At 41.3% G+C, this 23,109-nt stretch overlaps 1 protein-coding gene and 1 long non-coding RNA gene across 6 annotated transcripts in view; one reads left to right on the top strand and one right to left on the bottom strand.

Moving 5' to 3' along the window:
- Positions 1 to 19,919, top strand: part of meis2a (Meis homeobox 2a) — a 94,591-nt gene extending 74,672 nt beyond the window's left edge. For 2 of the 5 annotated variants that reach the window (XM_058091429.2, XM_058091428.2), the window contains exons 10-13: positions 10,469 to 10,527; positions 12,643 to 12,753; positions 14,156 to 14,255; positions 18,325 to 18,474. In XM_058091429.2, the coding sequence (XP_057947412.1) occupies positions 10,469 to 10,527; positions 12,643 to 12,753; positions 14,156 to 14,214 (229 nt within the window). In that variant the 3' untranslated portion in view covers positions 14,215 to 14,255; positions 18,325 to 18,474. Of the gene's footprint in view, positions 1 to 10,468; positions 10,528 to 12,642; positions 12,754 to 14,155; positions 14,256 to 18,324 lie in introns of all 5 variants that reach the window. The other 3 variants (XM_058091431.2, XM_058091432.2, XM_058091433.2) reach the window with 3 other exon arrangements.
- LOC131140745 (uncharacterized) lies at positions 13,916 to 22,851 on the bottom strand. Its single transcript, XR_009132457.2, has 5 exons — positions 22,779 to 22,851; positions 22,236 to 22,345; positions 17,167 to 17,265; positions 15,181 to 15,355; positions 13,916 to 14,158 (listed from the first exon to the last, which is right to left on the bottom strand). It is a non-coding gene; the product is annotated as an uncharacterized LOC131140745 (long non-coding RNA).
- Positions 22,852 to 23,109: the final 258 nt, after the last annotated feature.

Here is a 23,109-nt window from a genome sequence, read left to right as displayed (position 1 = left end):
AGCATGCTACACAGAATGTATCTTCACGACGGTTCATTCTGTTTAGGCTTTTTTTTCCCTCTGTCTGTGGCTTATGACAGTGACAGAGCTTCTCCCCAGCGGATCAGACGACCTGACAGAGTAGATTTGCAATAATGACTTTTATCAGCTGAGGGAGATATAGCCAAGGGAGCCGTGTGCTAGCCACAGGGAAATGCTTGCTGCGTATGTTTGTAAGGAAGGCTAAGGGCGTGGGGGGCTGAAAGGGATAAAGGTGACCAGGTGTAACAGAATGGCCTTGAGGGTGTGTATGTGTGTGTGTGTGTGTGTGCGTGTGTGTGTGTGTGTGTATAGCCAGAGAGGACAGGATCTCCTGCTCGGGCTGAGCTCTTTAAACTCCATGAACCTCTACAAGGTATTTTCTCTTTGTTGAGGCATGCTCTCACTGTTTGTCTTCAACTCGCTTTTTCACGCTTTGCATTCCAACTACGTCCTCCTGTCCTCTTTCCACATACTGTTAAAAGTAACAAAGGTAACAATAACCTTTTTATGCATCTTACTTGTTTATATGACGGTGATACATGCGCTTCTGGCGGTCGGTTAAGCTTCAGAGATTAGATCGTGGAAAAGTAGGATGAAGTTCAAATATTAAAATGTAAAAAAAATGGTAATAATAGGTGTGTGCTTGCTACATGTATCAATTAAGCAATCAATCAAGGAGCGGGGTTGGGCACCACCCACCCCATACATTTCCATACCACCTGTAGATGAACCAACCATGTGTCCCAATACTTTTTGTAAGTCGGATCCCTAATATTTAGGAGCCACAACAGTTTATTTTCATTTATTGCAACTGTGGCATAAGAAGGACCAGAGGAGGCTTCACACACTCAGTGGCGGGACCGATCAGAGAGGCTTCCCCCCTAGGGGGGGCGGCCACCATCACATCAGAGCCCCTGTGGTCTTCTTTCCAGTCTTGGCTTTGCTTCAGTTGCTTCCACAAACTATTTATAACCCTGCCTTCTTTTCTTGTGACCACTGCTACTGCTGCTGTTGGTGCCTTGTGAATATATGTCAAAGCAATTATGTGCAATTGAAACTCTGTATTAATTTTTAAAAGCGATGGCTGGGGGCACATGCGGTCGCTAATAATGTGCGGCATGGAAACTTCCAGTGTGGAAAAATCCTGTTCTCATCTAGTGATGTAATTATGAGAAGTAGGTGAGGGGCAAAAGGGGCGGCCTTTTAATCGCTTGTTGTTTGTTGGCGTCTATCCATTCTTGGGTGCCCAAGAGGCGACGTGATAAATCAGGGCACCTCTTGCCCCCTCCCTGTACGCTTACTGTAGCTCCACTTTGGGTTTGAAGAACTGGATCATGCGTGTCTATGTGTGCATACAAGGCATGTACACCCACCCCTCCCTACATCTTCTGCCCATTACAGCCTGGTAAAAGAAGAGAAGAAGAGCGACATTTGATCCCGACTCAAAGGAAATACATGGTCCTTGTTTCCCGCCTCGCTGCCGAGACGACGCCGGCAATTGGCACTCAATTTTGTTTGAAATATCATGCCGCTATCATGTCATTATCGGCTCCCCCCACTGCTAATCCACAAAGCAACCCTGTTTGATATGTGACAAAAAAGGAGAGAGAGGGAATGGGGAGGGGGGGGGCGGGTCACAGAGTCGCACACCCACTTATTCGATTACCAGGCAGTAGAAAAAGATGGAGGATGATACAAAGACAGTAAAGGAAGAGCAAGTAGTTAGATAGCAAGGAAGCTGCAGGCTGGATGCTAAGGAAGGAAATGGGTTGCCTCCTTCCTGATCCCAGGAGGAGTGATGCTAATGATGGCACTGGACTGCCCTTCTTATCTCTGTGTGGACCGCTGCCATCCTATGCACATAGATATTTCAAATTGAATACAATATTATATTGTAATTTTATAACATATTATATATATATATTATATATATATTTTATAACAGTCTATTGTAATATTCATAATATGATACAAATATTTTTTTATTTAACTAAATTAAAATGATAAAGTTCCCACCCTCGGCCATCTCTGTGTGGAGTTTGTATGTTCTCCCCGTGCATGCATGGGTTTTTTCCGGGTACTCCGGTTTCCTCCCACATTCCAAAAACATGCTAGGTTAATTGGCCACTCCAAATTGTCCATAGGTATGAATGTGAGTGTGAATGGTTGTTTGTCTATATGTGTTCTGTGATTGGCTGGCGACCAGTCCAGGGTGTACCCCGCCTCTCGCCCGAAGACAGCTGGGATAGGCTCCAGCACCCCCCGTGACCCTCGTGAGGAAAAGCGGTAGAAAATGAATGAATGAATGAAGATGATAAAGTTATGACAATAAATACAAAATATCATGTGAGGAAGTCATTATTTTTATTTTAGGAGTAAAAAGCAAAAAGTTACAAAACACTTGTTATACCATAAAATAATAGTCATAATATTACTCTAATGCCATGTGATTATAATAATAATATTGCATGTAAAAATAAGAGAGACTATTTTACAGGAAAAAAGAAAAAAAAGTAAGTTTACAAAAGTAAATTTTTAGTAAAAGTAAATATTTTAGTAAATAAAACTAAAAAAGTAAAATAAATTAGTATTTTTTTTAAATATGTGGGTGTACGGTCTTTTACATTAGTCCCTAATACTCCTTGGTATTGTGCAGTTTTTTTTTTTTTGGGGGGGGGGGGGTAGCGAGTGAGTGCTTACTATTGACATACGGGATGATTCCAGCCTGACTTCAAACGAGGTGAAAGCCAAAGCTGTTGGTCCCTCAGCTCTGAGGAAGGAAGGCAGGCGAAGGCAACGTGTGTGCACCTTTGCACGTTAATAAGGTGTTTTCTTCCTCCGGTGGAGCCACCCTTTGCTCCATCCCCTGCTGGTGGGATTCCAAAATAAGAACATTGGTGAAAACATTCCAGGGCAGAGAGGTGGCCGCTTGGTTAATGGAGGCGATTATTTGGGGACGGTCCGGGTTAAAGAAAAGTCAGTCCACTCCTCCTCCCCTGAGAAGATTTGTCGGTGCCGGGGCAAGTCGGCCATGCTGTGTTGCTACAATAAGTTCTCTTTCATACAGGTGTGTTGACGCCTCAGGCGGGCTTGGCCGTGCTCCATTCTTTTCACCTTAGCTGATAAGAACAATAACTATCGTGTGTCTTCGAGAAGAAGAAGAAGGAGGAGGAGGGCAACGTGTCAAATGAGAGGCGCCTGAACGCCGTGTCAAGTCCCCTCACCCCCCCCCACACACACACACACACTGCTGTTGTCAGAGCTTGTTGGTGGTGTTGTCAGACAGCCTCACCTTTCTGAGCACTGGATGCTGCCTTCGTGGGCCGTGGGATAAACCAGTGTCTTTGCAGCTTTGCAGCTTGAATAAAGAGGTTGGCTCTGGAGCCTAAGTGTCACAAGTTTCGACACAATAAATGAAATTTTTTTAAATAAATAATCATAAACTTTTAATAAAAATAAATAAATGATTACTATTAATTCTAATTATTGGGGAAAATTCCAAATATTAAGAAAATTACGTTTATGAAAAAATAGGCTCCAGCACCCCCGCGACCCTCGTGAGGAAAAAGCGGTAGAAAATGAATGAATGAATGAATTATGAGGGAAAAACTTATTTTAAGTAAAGCAGCAATATTATGACTTATGTTCATTGATATTTTCTTATTTAAAAAATGAATAAATACACAATAAATATATATATGTATATTATATATGACACCCCCCCCCAGCCAAAAAATCATACTATTGTGGGAAATACATTGTAGTGACATTAGCACAAGATAATTAGTAATACAATTAGTACAAGGAGCAAATTTGTAATTTTATGGGGGAAAAAATGTGTGAAAAAATATACATAAATGTGTGGGTATATATACATATGAAATATAAGGAAAAAAATCCTAATTCTACAGCTCAATAAAAAATTTTTTTTAAAATATTACCACAAAAAAAATTAAGTTTAATGGAGGAAATTATATTGTAAAAAAGTTGGAATATAATAGAACTCATCCATTTCTGGCAATGGTCCTCATTCTCTTTCACGGTTTTATAGCATAATAACATGTAATATTTATAGTATTTTGCCGTATTTTGGTCATTTCAATCATTACTGGAACTTCCTTCCTGGGTGCATTGATTTCTCATAGCAACATAGAAACAAACGCCAACAATTCACGTTGACTTTTTCAAGCTGAAAAACAAAAATACAGCAGCAGCGGCGGCAGCTCCAATATGTAGCGTTACCTTTTTGGTAGTGGTCTGATGCATGTGTGGTGAAGCTAGTCTCTAGCCGGCTAGTAGCCTGCCGATGTGGTGCGGCGAGGTGTCAGTAGTGTTAACAATAACAATAACAATGTAGCTTGGTTGACATGCACGTTGGCGCTTTCTGGAGACTTTTTCCAGAGGGCTTCATAGGCATAATAAGTGTTTACATGCATTATTAGCTGAGCTGTTGTGTTTGTGTTTAGTATGTTTAGAACGCACAGAAAAGGGACAGACAGAAGACGTGTCCGTGTCTCCCATAAGGATTTCGTATGATGGGCAAAATCTTCCTTTAAAGAGTGAAGGTGTCAGCAGAATAGCATAGCAGCAGTTTACTGACATTAACGTGCACAGCCAGAGAGCAAGCATGCCGCAGTGCTATTGATTTATTTTAATTAGCTGCTTGTTATATCGCCGCTGTTTGCAGCACAAATACATGTGTACTGTTTTTTTTTTTTGCTCCGAAGCTTAATAGTTTGCCAGGTTTGTATGTTGTTTAATTTTAGGGAGTAATGTGTTAGCAATAGAGGGAGCGATGCTAATGTGCATGTGTTGCGGGGCTGCAGGGGTGCCACAAAAGGCCAATGAGCGGCGTCATAAAAAGGGCTAGAAAAACAGGTCAGTGAAAGTCCATGGAGGAGAGGTGAAACAGTCCCCCTTTGAGAGGCAGACAAAAGAGTATGGAGAGAGAGAGCGAGAGAGAAAACTATGTAAACACAGCAGTTGCCCCAAATGTGGGCCCTCAACCTTCCTTTAAAAAAAAAAAAAAAAAGAAAGAAAAATCCTGCCTCCGCGCTCTGCTTCACATCTGCACCAAATCAAACACGGGGGTGAGGTCATGCTCACCCTGCTGACGTCGCTTCGTGTGCAACTCAAACGAAGGGGGCACTGATGGGGCAGAGATGGAGGAACCAACCCTGACGATGTATGATACATCAGCTGTCTGTATTAGCTACACGTTGGAGGATGGGACCTGTTGTTGTCACTACAGTAGATCTGATGGTTCACAGGAGACCTGAGGCCAGACCACGATGAGTATTTGCTTACACCAAACGCAGCCTCCTCGAGGCTTTCGTGTTCATGCACTTTCTTCTCAAAGGACAGGTTGTTGTATACTTCACTGACTTAATCAGTGGAAGCTTGGGTTGTTTGTGTCAAGTGGCGAGGCGATAAGTAAGCGTTCCGCTAATTGTGGTCATGATCCTTGGTCAAAGTGGCAAAAATAGTCCAAAATGTCGATACAAGTTACATTTTGGAAATGTATCTCAAGAAAGTCTTAGTGTTATGGGACAAAGGTGGCAATATTATTATAATATTGTATTCTAATAATATGTCTTAAGGTGGGAAAAAAAAGGTAAATTAGTACAAGATAAAAGTTAAAATATTAGGACAAGAATTTGACCAGTTCATAATAAATATCATAATAAAAGTTGTGTTATGAGAAAAAATGTTTGAATATTTGAAAAAAAGTTCTATTAACAGAAAAAAAGAAAAAAAGCTCAATTAATGAGAAAAAAAAGTAATATTTTAACAAAAATCCTGTCAGCTATTATGGAAAAAGTTGAAAGATTTTGAGAATAAACTTATTATTGTGAGGAGAAAAAAGGTGCAGTATTACGACAAAAATCCTATAAGTCCTTTTTATTTATTTAAATTTATGTTACAAGAAAAAAAACACAATTGTAAATATTACGACAAAAATCTAGTCAGTTATTATTGTAAGAAAAAAAGTCAGGGTTATGAGACAAAAGCTCAATTAATATTTTTTAAAAAGTTGCAATATTAGGACAAAAATCTTACCAGCTATTATTATGAAAAAAAATATACAAATTAGTTTGAAATAAACGTTGAAATATTATGATGAAAATCCTGTCCGATATTATTTTAGAAAGTCGTAATGTTACAAATAAATTGAATACAGGGGGAACTTGGTATATGAAATCTACCAATATATAAATATATAAAATATAACAACTATATGACAATATCTAAGCGGCAGTATGAAAAAATTACTGTATGAAAAAAAATATTGTTATTTAAGTTACGTTGTGCAAAATAAATTGTGTATTTTATTCAAATGACTTTCTTTCATTGGCATTCAACATGGATTCAAACCCGCACATTGCATTATTTTCTTTGGTGTTTGGGCCGTATGAAAATCAGTTTCCTAGCGCTCCCATGCCGATAAAGCACTGCTAGTTAACATGTGGTATCTCTGCTGAAGTGACCCAAGCCACACCTGCTAACTAACTGGCTCCTGTTGTCAGCATTCCTTGGCTGACAAATCATCATGCCAAACCAAGCCTTCTCTGGAAAGGGAGAAACGTGAGAGGGAGAGAGAGAGAGAGAGAGAGAACGAGAGAGAGAGACAACTGGGCCAATCGCTGTGGAGACCGCCAGCCAATCGGGAGTGGGGTCACTAGTTTGGCGACTTAGTGGAGAAAGGAAGGAGAGTCGGGATGGAAAGAGGAAGAGAGCCATGCTAAACATGTCTGCCCTGACAAACAAAAACTGCAAGAGTAGCACTCAAGCGTGCAGAAAACCACAGGCTGACTTTTCTTTTTTTTATGCTGTCACACGGTTTTGTTGACTATTTACTGCATGCTTGCGCCATTTTTTACACCACGTGACAAGGCATGCACACGGCACATACTTTATCCATGTTACATGCACGTTTTTTTTATTGTAAAACTTTATTTTATCTCATAGTGTTACGTTTCCTGGAATAGAATGGCTTTTGTTTCATATCCTCACACTTTTTTATCATAACATCAATACTCTTTATATATACTTACTTTATAACTTTTATCATAGAATTTCTCATAGACTTACCCTAATGTCCTAATTTACACTAATGTTTCAACATTTTGGCAACTTTGTAACTTCGTAACATCTCATAACTTTGCAATACTTTTTTTTTTTTTACTAAATAGCACAACATTATTGTTCTTATTGTTGTAAAATGTTTTTATGTTTTCTGTCTGTTTTTGTCCCGTCTCGGGACATTCCACCCTTTTCCTCCTAATATTATAACTTTTATATAACTTTCTCTTCTCAAAATATTGCAACTTTAGTCTTTTGGACTTCCTATATAACTCCTAAAATATATTTTTTATATAATATAACTGCTTCTATTTCATACCTTTCATTTTTTTGCAATGATATTCAATTATTCATATTTATATTTTATCTTGTAATGATAATGTAATGTAATTTTATCTTACTTTTACATTTTGTAACATTACTCATATTAAATATATTTTTAATTAAATATATAATTAAATTAAATATATAAAATATATTTTTTACATTTTTTAACATTACTATATATTAAATATATTTATATGTCATCAGAACAAATTATTATTATTTATATTTATTTATATATATTTATATTTATTTATATTTTTTCTCTAAATGTGTGTGACTTTCATCTTCCAAAATGAAGCAATACAATTTAAAAATATTTCCCCTCGCTGTGTTTTTTTTAAATGTGAAAGTCAGATATCGATGACCTAAAAACGCAGTCTGGTTCGCTGGTGGACGGAATAGAAAAATACCCAATATTAAAAATACACACGCTCCTGTGGAGACAGTCTTCTGGCACACACGCACGGTGAGACACAAAACAACATTGTGTGCTCGCCAGGCTACTTAACAGGCCACCCCCTCGTGTGTGAGCCCATATTAGTCGCCGTGGCTGCTGTGTTGATCCAGCCTAGCGGAGACCCGGTGTCAAGTGGACTCCTGCTGCCTTGGCTCCATCATTCATACTTGGACTGTTATTTTCACAGCCAAAACACAATCCTTCCTGAGGATCCTCCTCCGTCTCGCCACATATGTATTGCACCGATGTGAGCATCTTGCCATTTTAGGGCATGCTAAGCGCTACTGTAGGTGCTCATGTTTAAAGAATGTGCTGAGACACACACACACACACACACACACATAAGAGACACGTGCACACACATTCACACTCATGCTTGAAAAGCAGAGTTAGCACATGGACTCCAGAAGCATCCTCAACCTTAATAATGCCTAAAGAAGAAGTCCCTCGCCGCCCCCCCATCCGTCCTCAACACTATTTCAGCCTCTCCCGGGGAGAATGTACACATTCTGCGGCGTATCCCGAGGAATGACCTACACACGACCCCTAACCTTGCCTTTAATTATTTGTTTGAAGACAGCGTGGAGTTCCCATGCTGTGTGTGTATACGTTATAACAGTCAGCAGAGGCAGCCAGTAATAAGCTCCACCAGATGTAGATAATAAAAGGTGGGGGGGTTCTGGTTCTGTGGATTTACAGCACAGGGGTACAGTGAAGTCTCTGTGGTCAAGCTACGGGTTGATACCCAAGTCACTGGGTTCTCGTATCCACCCATCCATCAGTGGGTCCCACTGGCCCCTGTTAGTCCCAGTGGGCCCGGCTGGTCCCGGTTCTGTTCTCCTAAGCACACACCATTAACAGCGTTATCAGGGCCGACCTCGATAAGCCCAATTGGCTTTGCTCTACTCTGATAAAAGATGCTCTAAGGCCAAAAGAAGGAGGGGGGGTGCAGGGGTTCTTTGGTCACCACTACAGCCCCTTATTCTCCAAACCGCTCCCTTGGTGCAGGCAAAACGCCTCCTGGTTGCCATGGCGACAAGTTAAGCACACAATAGCAAATGAGGCAGTATGTGACATACAGTTGCTTGGCCAAACATGCTACGTGTATTATTATTTATTCTTATTTCTTTTCACCCTGCCAATAACTACAACTATGTATTTAACTATGTATTTAACTATGTATTTAACTATGTATGTATACTTATACGCAGTATTTGATTTCAGAATTTTTTAAAGAAGTTTTCCCTCATGTTCTGTTGTCGCTTACAGATGAAAAAGAGCACACCTTGTAAACATTTCCTCCCCCTTGGGGTCTTTAGAGAGAAACCATTATGGTATAAAGACGGGGAGATGGGGGGTGAGGGTGGGGGGGTTGCCATGCTGGAAGCATCTCTTGCAGGCGTTTGCCTCAAATCCTTTGCTATGTGACTTTCACCTAAAGTGTCTAAATCCCTTGAATACTTTCATCTTTGCCACCCACCGGGAGGGACGTGAAGGCTGGTTGCCCCCCCCGTGTACCTGCCCCCGTGGATGCCCTGCCCTTGTCATTCTTTTGCCAAGCATGCAGCTTGTTGTTCCTTAAGCGTGTCACTTGGACGAGGGCAGATTAAGGGTGTTTAGGGTCCGTTGGGAAGGTACGGGCAGGTATCAGGACTTCATGGGGGATTAGGAACCCAAATTGGTTCCAGCACTGCTCCTGCTAATGACCACCTCTTTAGCCAGGCCCCCGTATGCTGTGGGGGAGGCCCTCGTTCTCTGCAGAGGACCGCAAAAACTGGACAGCTTTTAATATCAACCACATGGCCGTTCTACCATTTTTATGAACGTGAATGGAGGAGCTTTCTCGGGCTCGAGCGGTCAGTTTGTGTTAAAAAGGCGTCAAGTTAAAAAGGTCGCCCCCGGCTGCCACTCACCTCCATGTGACCCTTGGGTTCCATGTACCCGAGGTTCCTTTTTTGTGTGCGTGTGGAGCTTATTTGCTGCTAAGGCGGTGATAAAACTTCAGACGGGTCTAATTGATGGGCTCGCTGACATAACAATACCATGTGAACACTCCGTGCCTGGTCCTCATTTCTGGACAGCTGGAAAGAGGGGGCGCACCCCCCTTGAGTTGGGGTCCCATTGAGGGCAATGAAAGAAACCATTTGTATCCTCTGTGTTTCTTAATTAAAGCTTACTTTCAAATTCCAATGAGGGACATCCTAAGATTGGAAAGAAGGATCTGGAGACGGGATGCAGGGAAGTCGGCGTGTGCAGGGCCAAACTGTCTGCGAGGGGGGGATAAAAAAGACGGACGGAGAAAGGGATGTGCCACCGCGAGCGTCCCCCCTCTGCAACTAATACTTGAGGAATGTCTCCCCGGTGCCCGTAGCAACCCGACGTAATCAAAAGCTTTATTAAACGAGGGAGTGAAGGAGGGGAGGGGGCATCATAAGGAACATTAAAAGTATCCCTCTCTGGGTTCCCAAGTCGCCACACAATCGGCCTTTTGTTTGTTGCTGTTTTGTTTGGATGTGTGTGTCTCTCGTCGTCAATCCTTCAGCCCCGTGATTGAGTGTTTTCTTCTTCTTCTTCTGCCAGGTTCATTAATGCCAGGAGAAGAATAGTACAGCCCATGATTGACCAGTCAAATCGAGCAGGTAAAAAAACGTACAGTAACACTTGTCTTCTTCTATTCTTCCTCCCCTTCTCCTCCCTCCTCTTCCTTCCCTGGTGTGAAGATGTCCTTTCCAAAAAACAAAAAACAAATCCTTGCATGCACACTGTTGCCCAGTTTCATTTCAAAGAAAGGAGTGGAAGGAGGGGAGGTGGTGGGGGGGTAGTTACCTCAAGTTACCCCCGCAGGCTATCTTCTCAATGTGATTTAATCTAATTGGAGATTTCCTATAGTAAGTCAAGAGTACTTTACGTTTCATTCAACTACTTATCTAGCTCCTAGATTTACATCAAATCACATGTTGGAAGGGGCGGGACTTCCGGGACTTTCATTCAGGAGTGCAGCCCGCGCCATATTCAAAAAATATAACAATAACAATAAAATGGAACAACAATAAAACAGGTGGACGAGTGGTTAGAATGTAGGCCATACAGACCTGGGTTCAATTCTCTGCCTGGGTATCTCTGTGTGGAGTTTACATGCTCTCCCCGTGCATGCGTAGGTTTACTACAGGTACTCCGGTTTCCTCCCACATTCCAAATTGTCCATAGGTATGAATGCGAGTGTGGATGGTTATTTGTCTGGTGGCCAGCCAATCACAGGGCACATATAGACAAACAACCATTCACACTCACATTCATACCTATGGACAATTTGGAGTGGCCAATTAACCTAGCATGTTTTTGGAATGTGGGAGGAAACCGGAGTACCCGGAGAAAACCCACACATGCACGGGGAGAACATGCAAACTCCACACAGAGAATCGAACCCAGGTCTTTCCAATCTTCTGACACCATGTAGCCAAGTTCAGCCAATCTAGTCATGGAAAAATCATTTAAGAGAATAATTTTGTAATATTATGATGAAAATAATGTAATTTTTGTATCAGTTGAAATATAAAAACAAAATCTTTTGACTTTTTGGAAAAAGTTATATTACGGGAATGATTTTTTGAGAAGAAAGTGAAGAAAAAAACAGCAAAAATGGGAGGGAAAAAAAAACAAAGACTGAAGCTGATACTAATAAGAGGCTTTTACACCTATGTACTTTTCCCCCCTTTTAATTACAACTTTGTTCTCATAAAATTACACCTTTTTTCCCTCTTAATATTATGACACTATTTCCCTAATATTTTGAATTTATTTTTGCGTTGAGGGCCAATAAAAATTCTGCCGCAAGCCGCACTTTGGGCACGCCTGCTCTAGACTAAAAATGTACTGCTTGAGGTCCAATTTCTCCCTTAGGAAATAATGAAAAATAGAAATGATCCATTCCAGTGTCAAGCTGTCACCATTGAGAGACATTTTTACACTTAACTCTAAAGTGTAAAAAGAAGTGTAAAAGTGTAAAAAAAAAAAAAAAGTTAAACAGTTTAACAGTTAAAAGTGAGATGGAAAAAATTCGACTAATCATTTTTTTAAAGAATTATTCACGGCGGTGGTTGGAACCGCGACGGTCTTTCCTCGATATTCTCAGCTGTGCATTGAATGTTATGCATAGCGGTCTATTTTTTTTGGTGTCGTTTATTAAATGTGAATTTGCTACACATATATATGTATGTTATTCTTTGGGATGATTCCATCACCCTCATCCTAATTAGTTTTTGTTTACCAGCACGCTTGAAATTAGCAAAGCAAATTGTGTATTTTACAGCCCATACATGCAGTACATGGAGTCTATCCCAACTAAAGACCATGACTGTTTGATCTGTAGATTATCCAAACATAATTCTCTTCCATAATCCAAACAGGATAATACAAGCAGATAGATTTTTATCATCCTATTTTTGGCAATTAAGACTTTTACTGCATGGCTCCTTCCATCACGTAGTGTGGGAACAATGTTTGTGATATATGTCATGGTGTGTGTGTGTGTGTGTGTGCATGCCACGCGTCCCCCAATGCAGTCCACAAACATGAGCACAATGTCTTACAGTATGTTTGGGCTGGAGCTGAGACAATTGCTGATTGTCTGGTGTGTTTTCTCTTCTTCTTCCTCCTCCTCCGCCTCTCCCTCCCCACCCCCCCTTCCCAAACCAAACCCTCGTCCTCCTCCTCCCTTTGCCCCTTCCTCATGCCCGCGTTTTGACTACAATCAGGTTTTCTTCTTGATCCTTCAGTGAGCCAAGGAGCAGCATACAGTCCCGAGGGCCAGCCCATGGGCAGCTTCGTGCTGGACGGGCAGCAGCACATGGGGATCCGACCGGCCGGTGAGTTCCCCGTCTGCTTGTCGAGCGTGCCCCCCCCACGCCTTCCAAAAGTGATCCATCCATCCACGCCGTCTGTGGCATGAGCGCTAACACTTAGCACGAGCTGCACAAGCACTATATCAGAACTTTCTGTTTCTTTCTTCCTTTAGTCCTATAAAAGTGACCAAAAATCATCAAATCAATAATTTTACATCATGCATTGATTAATTGATCGATAAAAATGCAGTGCACTACTTGTCTGCAACCAGCAGAGGTGCTGTTCAGTCTGTAGCAACAAGTGTCTAGCCACAAAATTAATAAATACAAATTACAATAGATAAGTATAGCATTTTCATAGCTGTATTTTCTCTCCTTTTGGGGGGGTACACTAAATTAAATCAATAATGGTAATCAATATGGTAACTACAATAGACAGTGGTTTGATGGCGCTATCTGCAAGAGAAACAAGACTACTCCAACTATGTAGCAGAGAACGCTGTCTCACACATCAATTCTAGTAACATTTTCCAGCAAGAAGATGCCTTCACAAGACGTGATGTTATGTTATGTGTTGTTTAAGACCTGGTAGGAGCACAGCTTATACGGTTTAGAGTTTCAAAAAATGCACATTTTCAGGGGTTTTATGGTTACTTCCAGTATTCAAGTTTTTCTCATTTGCATAACTCGAATAGCTAATAGCCAGGATGTACTGTTGTTGAGAAACTGATGATTCCAAATTCATCCAATTGCACGACTTGGCTGCAACCAGCAGATGCACGGCTGTATTTTGTGAACAGAAACACAAGTGACAGGACACAGTTATTATACTGTATATTTCAACAGTTTAAATGAAGCTAAAAAGAAGCTAGCACGAATGTGGGAAAAGCTAATCTAATGCTAGTCTCTCTAATAGTAGCAGAACGTTTGAATGACACCTGAACTGCATTATTCCCTGCTCAAAGACATCACGTAGCTCAGGTTGGATTCACATGTTTTGAGCGTAGATGTATTTTCTGGGATTTCTGAGTACTTATTATTTAGACCACGCATGCACGCATCGTAAAGACGGGATATTTGACAGTGTCCATGAATGCACCTCGTTGTGGCCTTGTGACAATGACTGTCGTTCCTAGGACTAGCGGATTAAAGACGTGTTCCTGAGTTGGAGATACATTAATTGTTTTGGAATTACTCAGAATAAAGTTATGAAAGAGCAGCAGTTTACACAAATTAAAATGAAAAAATACAATGATAAAAATATATGCAGAAAACAAACAAAAAGAAATACTTTGATGGTACTCAAACACTCATCCCTAATGGTCATGTCTTCCTCTTCCGTGGTCCTTTTTTCCATCTGAAGCTTCCCTGTCTGGTCTTCACTTGTGATTCTGACTCCTCTTTGGCGTTTCTCTCCTCTTCCCAGGGCCTATGAGTGGAATGGGGATGAATATGGGCATGGATGGGCAATGGCACTACATGTAACCTCCGTCTTGTAAAGCAAAAACGCAAAGAAAAAGGGGGAAGTAAGTACTGGGCTCTTTGTCATCTTTATTTGTCTTTTTTATTTCTTTCCCAGCTTGCGTGGGGCTTGGGGCTTTGATGTTTCCACCTCAATATACGGCATCGGAGCAGGATGGGAGGCAGGGATGGGGAGTAGTTAAGGATGAATTAAGTTGGGAAAAAGAAAAAGAAGCCCCCCCTCCTTGGTCGTCCCAGGATGGAGAGGACGGGACTTGTGGCGCCAGACAACAAGAGGACGGACAGACATTTATTTATCACAACAGCGCCATCACTCTCTTTCTGGACAGCCAAGGATGCAAATGTTGGACATTTAGGGAAAAAATAACATCTCCTGGGGAATGGGGCTATTTGGGATGGGGGGGTTGGAAATTAAGCAGGCTCCAGTGAAGCGATAAAGAAGGAGAAGTGAAACTGTCCTCCGAGTGACATAAATCTGTCCGGGGAAGGATTGATGCCCAAATTATCTTATATGCAAAGATGGGAACGCCGCAGTACATTACACCCCACCCCACCCCACCCAGAACAAGATATACAAGGGCCTGGGGGTGGCATGGTTGAGTCTTCACAAGAGGGGGTTTGTTTTGAGCAGAGATGTGTTTTGATTATTTTTTACTGGATGGTGACAATTTAAGGGGCAGCGCGAAGGGGGGCGGGGGAAGTGGTGGGGCACCCCGAGACAAGACATTGCGTTAAATTTATGTTTAGCTGTTAGCATAGCGGCTAAAGGACCACACACACACACACACACATAGGAATGCAACTAAATGGAGGCAGCCTGATTGAGGTAGCCATCCAGGACCCCGCTTCCCACCACAGTTGCTGACATTTGAAAAATGGAGCCCCAAAGGGCGGCCGAGGTTCCGGAGGATAATTTATCTTAACACCTAAACTGTGCTGCGCAATGAGCCACAATATAATAGCACTTACCTTGATTAAAAGAACTCTTTATATGTAAATGGACGACTGGATTTTTCCGTTGGGTCAAAGACACCATTCCGCCGACAGAGATCATTTCACCCCTCCGGTCCTTGTCTCCTCTCACTCTCCTTTTTTTTCCCTAATCTCCTCATCTCTGCTTGGAAAAATCCGGAAGCAATGTTCCCTAAAACAGCCACACAGCGACAACATTAGCTCAGGTTGGCTAATTCTTAATATGGGCGCTCGTATAATTTTGAGACTATTTAATTACGTCAAGCACTTTCCGCTTCATGACCAATTACATTAATAGCTTAATACAGAGGAATATTATTCTCTCTTGATTTGATTACACAGCCGCACAATATGGCGTATTTGCTACTTAATTACGGCCGGCCATTGAGCTTGAGCACTGTGCCATAACAGCAGCCAACAGGCATGCAAGCTGGGGGTGGTGGTGGTGGGGGGGGGGGGGTCCAGTGTGTCCTCACATGGTTTTAACACTCTTGTTAATAAAGGAGGCGGTCTGCATCATAATGGAATGGCTGCAGCTTCTTCCAAAGAGTGGAGATTACCAGTTTACAGTGTCAAAAACATCTGCTGGGTCTTTTAACAGGAGCTGCTCCAGGTTATAAGAGGCGGGGAAGGTGGGGGGGGTACCAACGCGGCCGCCCCCCCTCCTTGAATGATTTATTTATTTTATGACCCCGGTAGTGAGGTTTTAAGAGACCTGCTCTCACAAATATGTGCATTCCCAATGATGTGACATGCAAGTGGGGAGTATTGGAAAATGGCCCAGCCTCTCAGCCAATGAGATCGGTCATTAATCTCAGGTCTGCGCTGTCCCCCCTCCCTCCCCACCAACCCACCTTTCCTCTCCTTTCTGTCCTCTTCCCCTCACAAGGGCCCTCCAGTGTAATTTCTTAATTGCAGTGTACTAAGGTGCAGGAATGCAGAGAGCGAGCATGCTTAGTGACCTTGCAGCGACCTCTCCCCTCCTATTACAGCTTCTAATCCCCCAGGGGTTCACATTACAGAGCGGGCCGGCCCCCCCCAAGACCCCAGCCCAGATCTAGGCCCCCCTGGCTCCAGTGTGACCCCACAACCAGCACCGCCATTAACATATCCCATGTACTCGCTGTACTTTCCCTGAAGGTGCAGGCCTGTAGAGCCGACCCCAAACTTTTCCCAACGCCACACCAACCCGCTCCCGTTTCCACCCACTATCCTCAGCATCTAGTATAGTTTACAGCAAACATGACACAATTACCTAAGCAAGGCCAGTATGCTACCATCACGTCAGGGGACTCCGCCCACATACCCCCCCCCCCTTCATGTTATACTTCTTGTTCAAAGACCTGATTGGCTAACAAGTCCTGTACAGTCAAATTCACTGTAAAAAAAAATCAACTGTACCTGCCGCACTGGGGCCAAGGCCATGCAAACTCAACAAATAGCAGCTAAGAAATAGAGTGTTCAATAATTGTAATGACATCCTAACAATGCCTTTGTGTATTTATGTGTACATTTTATACTGCTTACAGCCACTAGAGGACATACTGTATTTGCAAATGGGATTGCTTTGATATGTTGTGATATCTCCTTGAATAAAAAGCTGCTTTAGGGGAACTCGCACTGCTCCACATCGTCACTTCAGTGCTAAGGTTGCCGATACGATTCAAGGACAATGTTGGTGCATTTAGAATGATACGATCAGAAATGATTCAGCAAAATAAATACTTGGATACCAGACAGTGCAAGTGTATTTTCCTAGTTTTTAATAAGGGAATCTGGTATACATTAATTATGAATATAAAGCAACAAGTAAACAACAAATAATGGAAAATGCATTCACATTCTGGTTGAATATTTTCACTGAAAGCAGAGTACATGCAACCAATATTTGTACAATAAGCTTAGCAGCTACTCCTGTTTTTCCAACATAATGCAATAATATCCAAATACAGTGCAACCAGGGTGAATTAACAGTAGGTTTACCTGCGACTTTCAGCGTTGCGTGAAATCCCAAGGCGCCCTAGTAGGTGATTGGAGAGATTTGTCGTGTTGCCATGGTATTTCACTTGGCCTTTACATATCCTGCAAACAGAAAGAGACTTATTTAGACCGTCTCCCTCTTTGCAAAAGCCCAAGTGTTTCCACACACTGGACAACAATGGTGGCCTGATCATTTCTTGCTAGCCACCTTGTCCTCTGCCGTCCATCCTCCATTATGTTGTCTGCTGATGTGTGGCGATGACATCACAGATGGGTAAACTGAATCGAGTAACGTTTAACATAGCGCTTAAAAAAAAAAAAAAAAACACATCCATATAAAACATGCTGTGCTTTGACCTAGTGCATTTTCTAGTATCAATTGATTACCTTTTAAACGATGTTAGATCAACTTGCCGAACACCGATCCATGTAGTTGACTCAGGAATATAAATCGATACATGATGTAGTAGATGAATTGCTACACTCCTATTCAATACACAAGTATTACTGCAACTTTACTTTGTGGCTTATTCTGAGTGGTTGTTTATTTCTATTACGCAAGGCAGTGGCAGGAGTTCCGCCAGGAATCCTGGGTCCTATGAAATAAAATCATATTGTGTCCCCCCCCACCTCACTCACGTTTTTGGTTTTTTGGCAGTCATGGCGGAGGTGACCATGAATCTGTACAAACCACTGTATGAGTTGCTGGCACTAGTGTCATTCAAGCATGAACAAAGATGCCATCAGACGTGCCGACCTTGCAGAAATTTTATGAGGGCCTGTCACGCCCTGCCACACCATGCTCCCCCCCAGGGGGGCCCCCGCTTCACTATTTGAGAAGCACCGCATTAGATGATGGGTTAGCATGTCCAGGTTGGGTGCACTCACGCAAGTCAAACCAACTTTAGCACGGCCCTTTGGATGGCCTAGAATGAGCACACCCTAAATCAAACGCCCCCGTGTGAGAGCGAGCATGCATGTTCCTTGAACACCGCAGGGGGCAGGCACGCGACGCATGTCAATATGGTGGCTGACCGCAATGCTACTGGGCATCGTAAAGCTTTGAAATAGTGTGCTGCAGTAATGTGTCTTTTAGCTGGCAGGAACGCACGTTAAAATAAATAAATACATAAAATAATGTCTTCTTCTTCTTCTTGTCAGGTCTGCCAGGCGTGCCGGGCGACTACGTACCTCAGAGCGGTCCTATGGGCGTGAGCATGGCCCCCTCTACTTACAGCAACCCCCATCAGATGACCTCCTACCCCAGCCAGCTGCGACACGGACCCCCTCCTCTTCACACGTACCACCCCCACCACCCTCACCACCACGCCATGCTGATGCACGGAGGACCCTCGTCCCACCCGGGGATGGCCGTATCTGCGCAGCAGAGACCCCCCTTGCTCACGCCCATGGACCCCGCCACTGGAGGAGCGGGCCTGGACATCCACGCCTGAAGGAAGAGCCCGCGACTGCTTTTATGTAAAGAAAAAAAGAAGACTAAGGCGGCGGTGTCCCTCCATGATGACTTTTTTTTTTTTCTTCTTAAAAGGAACTGAAGAATTCCAGACAAACTGTGACGACTCTTTTTTCTAACTTTGTTTTGTTACACTTTCACCCCAGTGGAGGACCAAGCTGACACCTTGTAAAGTCTTGGGCTTTTTGCTACACCAGAGGACGCAAACTCAAAACTTTTCAAAAAAAGAGCGGACAAAAACACACTCTTGGCGCTTTCAAACATTTAAAAAAAATCACTCTGGAAGACTTTAAAAAGAAACAACTCCAAGAGTTATTACTACTGTAGTATGAAAATATAGATAATAAGTTAAAACTTTGGATTTTTATGTTTTCCGAGCTAGTTTTTAGGATTTTCTCTCCTGGAAGAGCAGCACAGCACTATTATGAAACAACAGAAGAAGATGGAACATCTCAAAAAAACACCACACATGGCCATCAGATCCTGTCCCACACCCCCCACCCCACCTTAAAAACAGGGCATGATGGGAAAAGGCTGCTAGGCTAGATGACACCGGATCTCTCCTGAAGATTTTCTTTTTTTTTTTTTTTTTTTACTATAAAGGCTCATGAATGAATGTTGCCCTGTTAAAATTGCCCAAGCACTGGATTGTGTTGGTTTTTATACTTTTTTTTTTTTTAACCTGGGACTCTTATTTGCTGAAGAGCAAGGAAGGAAGCTCCACAGTGGGAGGGGGGAAAAAGAAGAAAAAGTGACATCCCACTCTGCTTCTTTTTTATCTGCAGATCAACACTCTCGGACTGTACACATGTTGGTTCTGCGGCACTGAAGAGAAGCTGTTTATGCAGCCAAAAAAAAAAGAAGAAAAAAACACTTAAATTATAAACTCATGCTTTTTGGGGAGGGGGTAATAAAAGAAGAAAAAAAGCTGAGAGACTATTGTAACAAACTTCGTACAGAGTTCAGTCTATTAATTGTTTCATGTTAGATATTCTATGTGTTTACCTCAATTGAAAAAAAAGAATGTTTTTTGCTAGTTTCAGATCTGCTGTGGCATTGATATTGTATATGTCCATGAATTCCTTCCTCCTGCTTTTATTTTTGGTTTTACTTTGTCCCACCCCCCCCCTCTCAGCACGTGTTCCTCACTAGAAGATAAGATGCCATCTCCCTTAAAAGCTTTGTCAAAAAATACATTAAAAATACTTGTATGAGGACTGTGACGTATTGTTTTAAAAAGGTGTTCAGTCACAAATGCTGTAATAAATATTTCATTTTTTGATTTTTTTGGGGGGTACATTTTTGCCTGATTAGCTTGTGGTTTTTCCACATTATTATTATTATTATTATTATTATTATTATTATTATTATGGTGGATTTAACACAAATTTACATTTTCTTACACCATAGTTTTTAAAAAAGTGAATCACTATAATTTATAGTGTGCAAGCCTATAGTGACTGCATGGAAAAAAGGAAAAGGCATTATTTAGCTGTCAGGAAAATATACACATGCATTATGAATAGCTGTCAATCACGTGGAGTTTAAAAAAAATGAAAATATTTGGAGTTTTTAAGGAAGAGCAGTGAAAATGTTTTTTACAGGAGCATGCTGCTGCAGCCTCTCCTGTTTGGCAGCGGCGCCTGTCGGCCGAGTTTGGAACTGCAAGATGCAACAACAGGCCTTTTTCCTGCTTTACGGCACACTCGCACGAGACAAGAACCAACACCCGGCACGAGGACGGCCTTTAAACTCCATTTCAAACTGCCTTTTTTAAAATGTATTTACTTCATTTATTTAATATTATGTATGAATTATTTTAAATGTGCCCTCCCCACGTAAATAACCCCAACGGCATTCAATAAGTTATAATTAAAATTAATTACGACGTACGTGGAGTATTTTCAAATAATTACATTTTCGCAAACAAAACAGACACGTTCCATTGTTTTTTTAAGGCCTTAAATTATAAACGAACCATGCCCCCCCTTAACCTGTTCTAGTTCTATGTAAATATATATTCTAATTATAAAATGTTTGCACAGTTTTGCAGCACGTGTGGATTGTCTCCGTTCATTTTTAAACACAAAACTTTTTACGAAAGTAAATAGCCTTTAACATATCTAAATCTAAATGTACATGTTTAATTTAGCTCGCATTTCCCCTCCTCCGGGCTCTAGTTTTGCCGTATTTAATGTATGTATGTATGATATTTGATAAATAATAGTATTTGTAGTGAGGAAGTTTGACACCTGCACTAAAATGTTTTTATTCCTTGGCACGACTCGTCTTCTTAATACATTTTCTCCTCGTGAAATGCCAGTTTTTTGTTTGTTTTTAGCCAATTTCTAGCACATTTGTTATTAAAAAAAAGATTGAAGCAGATTTACGATTATTCGATAAATATAATTTTCAAAGAGGAAAAGGTGTGGATTTTTTTCAATATGAATGGTTTAGTTTCCCTTTCTCTTTCTCTTTCCATACACATCATCCCTCCCCCTCTCTTTTTTCCCGATGAGACAGAAGGTAGATTGCCTCTGCTGTTTTTCCTTGTGCCCATGTGTCTTGACAGGGAATGATGGATGATCCAGCCGAACCAAACAACTCCTCCCCTTCATCTCCTCCCTGTCACAGGCGGGCCCCCACCCGCACAAAAAAAAACACATAAATTCCCTACAATACACCACAAATCGAAGAAAAAGCACTATTTTTTTAATCTATTGTTTAGTCGGGATTTTCATACAAGGTGGAAAATTAAAATGCGTTAATTCATTAGGTTATCCGCACAAGTTCGCCATTTTATTTATACATTTCAGCACTTTTCTTCACCATAAGGTGTTTCTATGACTACGTTATGTGGGCCTGGGAGTGGGGGGCGCTGAGGGGTGTGTGCGGAGGCGGGGGGGGGGGTCTTCCTGGGAGAAAAAGGTCCGCATTTGGCCTGATCATTTATCAATGTCAGCCACATAATGATTCTCCCTGCAGTCACCCTATTGATGAGGATAATTACATTAGCTCAGAGTGAGTGATCAATAAAGCCCAGGGAGAAATGCTTTATTATAGCAAGAAGGGTAAAAAAAAAAGAAGAAAAGGCAGACTTTTGCAGGAGAATAACTTTAACATAAAAGATGCAGTGCACATCTGGTTAATAATAATAATAATAATAATAATAATGCATTTTTGTGCAACATTAGCTAAAAAGTCCTGTTTATTATTATTATTAATTATTTTTAATTAATTACACACACAATGTTCCCGTGGATGAATTACAAAATATATGCAAAATTCCAAATACTGCACTATAAATAAAAATAGGCACAGAAAGCCGACCTTTAAATGTTTGCCTGCGTGCATTTTGTTGTTGGTGCTCTGCAGGAATGCCGCAGCTGTGCATCTGCACCATTTGCTCGTCATTATTTATGATGTTATTTCCTCCACGCACAAAAGCACCGCTTCAAATATGTTTTAGAGGTTTCGCACACAAAAAGAAATAGTGGGTTGGAAGAAGAAGAAGAAGAGGAGGCAGATTATTATGATTCAATTAAATTATTTAGCGAACCTCTGTGAGTGTGCTTCCTAATTAAATGAATTAACTGACCTCTTGGAGAAACCAGGCCTTCTTTTTTTCTTTCTTTCTTCCTTCCTTTCACACTTCGCCGACGCTTGTCCTCTTAAAAATGAGTGACACACTCTCCTCCCCACTCCATCCTTGAGAAAAAATATAGAAATGTTAATGATGTTAAAGAAGATAATTAGTCAAATATAGCACAGCCGCGGGGAGGCGGCTTGAAGAAGGCATGCAGTGACCACTTGGTGTAGAATAAATAAAGCGCAGTTAAAAGAAAAAGAGGCAAATAGTGTAGTGTTGAAGCCTTGAGCAATTTAAATCCTTCATTTCAAACAGTTAAGATTTAATTAAGAAAGCCTCAGGCCTGAACAAGGCGAAAAAAACTCTACATTATATATATATATATATGTATATATATCGCTTTATGACCTAAATATTTTTTACACGAACATGTATCGAAATGATTTGTTGTATTATTAATTGAATAATTTAAACATTAATTAACACACTAACACATACATACATCTTTTTAAAAAGCGGTATATGCTGTGGAGTTAACACTGAAATACTCACTTTGTCGGATTGTTCCACTTCCTGGGTTCGGTCACGTGTTGACCACCATGTGACGTCTTTTATCCGGAAGTTAACGATGGCTGTAAACAAATACTTGCCACTTTTGTATAGTATTTTAAAAGTAGACTACAAGCTAGCTACTGTATTTAGATGTGGGCTATCCAAAATGTGGCTAAGGGGCCTTTTTCAATTGGCAGCTTGTTTTTGTAATTTTTTTAATTGGCAGCATTTTCTATAAATAAATACAATTAAACGCATCCATTGGCCAACAATAAATCTGTTTTTTAAATGTTTCATGTTGGATACCGAGATATAACAACCCAGAACATCA

The sequence above is a fragment of the Doryrhamphus excisus genome, linkage group LG14, assembly GCF_037039965.1.
Source record: "Doryrhamphus excisus strain RoL-2023G ecotype Guam linkage group LG14, RoL_Dexc_Guam_v1.1, whole genome shotgun sequence".
In the NCBI taxonomy this organism is placed as follows: domain Eukaryota; kingdom Metazoa; phylum Chordata; class Actinopteri; order Syngnathiformes; family Syngnathidae; genus Doryrhamphus; species Doryrhamphus excisus.
The sequence above is the reverse complement of the archived record's forward strand: the minus strand, read 5'-3'. Positions and strand labels throughout refer to the sequence as shown.